Source organism: Penaeus chinensis, chromosome 26 (assembly GCF_019202785.1).
Source record: "Penaeus chinensis breed Huanghai No. 1 chromosome 26, ASM1920278v2, whole genome shotgun sequence".
NCBI classification, from domain to species: Eukaryota; Metazoa; Arthropoda; class Malacostraca; order Decapoda; family Penaeidae; genus Penaeus; species Penaeus chinensis.
The window spans coordinates 15,431,730-15,434,347 of record NC_061844.1 but is presented as its reverse complement, the minus strand read 5'-3'; the positions used below and the strand labels follow the sequence as shown (position 1 = coordinate 15,434,347).

At 42.1% G+C, this 2,618-nt stretch overlaps 1 protein-coding gene across 1 annotated transcript in view; it reads right to left on the bottom strand.

Annotated features, from left to right (window-relative positions):
• The window catches only part of LOC125039188 (NACHT domain- and WD repeat-containing protein 1-like), a 71,476-nt gene extending 69,077 nt beyond the window's left edge, over window positions 1–2,399 (bottom strand). The window contains 1 exon segment of the mRNA XM_047632967.1: window positions 1,036–2,399. Within this exon segment, the coding sequence (XP_047488923.1) occupies window positions 1,036–1,097 (62 nt within the window). The 5' untranslated portion in view covers window positions 1,098–2,399.
• Window positions 2,400–2,618: the final 219 nt, after the last annotated feature.

Sequence of the window (2,618 nt, the reverse complement as noted above, 5' to 3'; positions counted from 1 at the left end):
ATGATAATAACAGCTAGTATAGCAATTTAAATCGAATTATTATGTAGATATTTTTTATTTTTCCTTTTGTCTTCTTCTCTTGTTGATTTTTTAGAAAGTTGGAGGAACTGAAAGATCTAATCACTATCACACTGTCATGATGTTACGTTTATCATCACCAGTGTCATTGCCATTATCATTGTTATCATGATGAACATAACCACAATCATAATTATTATTATTATCATTATCATCATTATTATTACCATATGATCACCACTGCCACACAGGTACCATATTCATTATCATTATTAATATAATTAGTAACACTGTTATCAGAATAGTCATCGTTAATGGTATTACTGCCTATATGAATCAATCTTCCTAAAGATATGTTTGAATAAGTAACAATATTCTTCTGTTCCGTTTTTTTTTTTTTTTTTTTTTCATTTTCAGTCTATATTTCCAGAAGACAAGACACGATATTCACACAGACATGATAGCCAATCAAATATGATATTTATCGCAGACATGCTATTCAAATTGACGTAATATTTACTCATAATATGTGTTGCGGGGAACTTGAAAACAAACATCATTAGGGAAGTCAAAACATAAACAAATGACAGGGGTAACGTACTCTATATTTACTTATTCCCTCTGAAAATATTTTAGAACAAACTGAATTATCATATCAGCAAATTCACTGATTTTACGACAAACAAAAACATCGAATCAGCAAATTGATTCCTTTTAGGACAAAAAGACGAAAAATCTTAAACAAGCAAAAAAACTACTATTACGACATACAAAAAACATCAAACTGGTGAATGCATTTTAAAAATCGAAAAATGCCGTGAAGAGAGGGAAACGTGTGTGCATGCAAAAATAGAAACAATAGAGAGAGTAGACATTGTGAGAGTTGAAGATCATAATTGCAATTAGCAATTAAGCATCAAATTAGTAAATACATTTTGGAAATCGAAAAATGAGAGGATAACGAGCGTACATGCAAGAGGCGATACAGTGAGAAATGAAGTCTATAGATGTACTTACTCTTCACTCTTGACTGATACATTGTCCTTCAGAGACTGTGAAGACGAGCAGCTGCTACCCATTGTTTGTCTTAATAAGCTTTCAGTAACCTCTTCTTTTTTTTACCACAAATCTTTTCTTCTCGGTCTTCAAGAACCTGTACTTCTCTTTCCAATCTCAAACTACAAGAAACTGCTCACGTTTTTTTCTGAAATTTCCTTCAAATTTTCGATTTCTCTTTTACAATTATTATGTGAATATTTCGCTTAAAGCTTTTTTTTTTTAGGGGAGAAGGGGAACACAAGCCTAAGCGAGATTGGACCGATCGAGAATAAAACAAAAAAATAAATAAATGATCTGCTTATGCAACTCTTCCGGACACGCCCTTCGGGAAGCAGAAAACGAGCCAGCACTTGTTCCCGGCGGGTTTGGCATTCCTTGCCCTGTCTGGTTTGGCGCCGAAATGGTCTTCGGTGAGGAAGGGTACTGGCGGTGGGACTGCAGGGGGATACGTGGGTTTTATATTTTAGGAAACTTGGTAATTTGGGTAGTATTTCAGTAATTAGTAATTCCGTTATAAACAATTCGATTACTGACAATTGGGTAATTAGTAATCCGGTTATTAGCAATTCAGCAACTAGTTATTCAGTTATTAGCAATTCACTCTTCCTAGCGAGCCTCTGTGCGTGGAGGTGTTACTGAATCGTCCTGCTTGTGGAAGCCCTCTTCTGAAAACAGTTATTCCGAAACTGAGGAAGACCATATATTGTCCAGTGAGTTCGCTGTTCCAATGGCTGTGGATTTGAGCGCATCAAGATACCAATGCGAGCGGTTTTAACTGAGCGGCTGTTGAGAATCAGCATCCGATTTTCAAGAACTTATTTTGGCACTTCGTTCCGTTAATACTGATATGAATACTTTACAAGGCAAAGCGAGACAGTGTAATTGAGTGTTGGGTATACACCAATCGTACGAGTATCACATGTTACGAGTTCTAAAGGTTTCTATCTGTTGCACCACATGCAGAGTTTTGCATTCACTCACTCTCATGCCAGACCAGTCGCTGTCATATTCTGCTCGGATTTATCATGATAAAAATTTGGCACTTGTTCGACTCCAAGCACAGGACTCCACCCGGTGACTTCCGTTTCCTTTTATCAACACCTTTCGAATCTCTCCGTCGCTATCGTCACGCTTCGTCCGTGTTGCGTCACTGTCTCTGTCCGCATTTCTCTTCCGCGGGCGTGGGCGGCGCAGGAGGAGGAGAGCACAGGGCGAGGCTGCGGTGTCCCTGGGCCGAGGGGGTCAGGGTGCGGCGACGGGCCTTGGGCGTGCTCGGTCCGGCGGAGGCGAGGAACAACAGGTCGGCGTCGGCCGTGTCGGGCGGCTGCTCTCGTCACGTGATCTGACCCGGGCGGCGCTGGGGCTCCGCTCGTCACTTCCAGCTGCTGCGTGTGCGTGGCGCGGGCGGGGGGGCGGAGGGGGGCCCTGGCGACGTGGTCCTTGCGCAACTGGTGTCACGGCGCGCATTCAGACGCGGGGGAGCGCGGGGGGGGGCGGAGGGCAGCGCATTCAGTCGCCGGCCGGCGTCCGTCTCCACTACA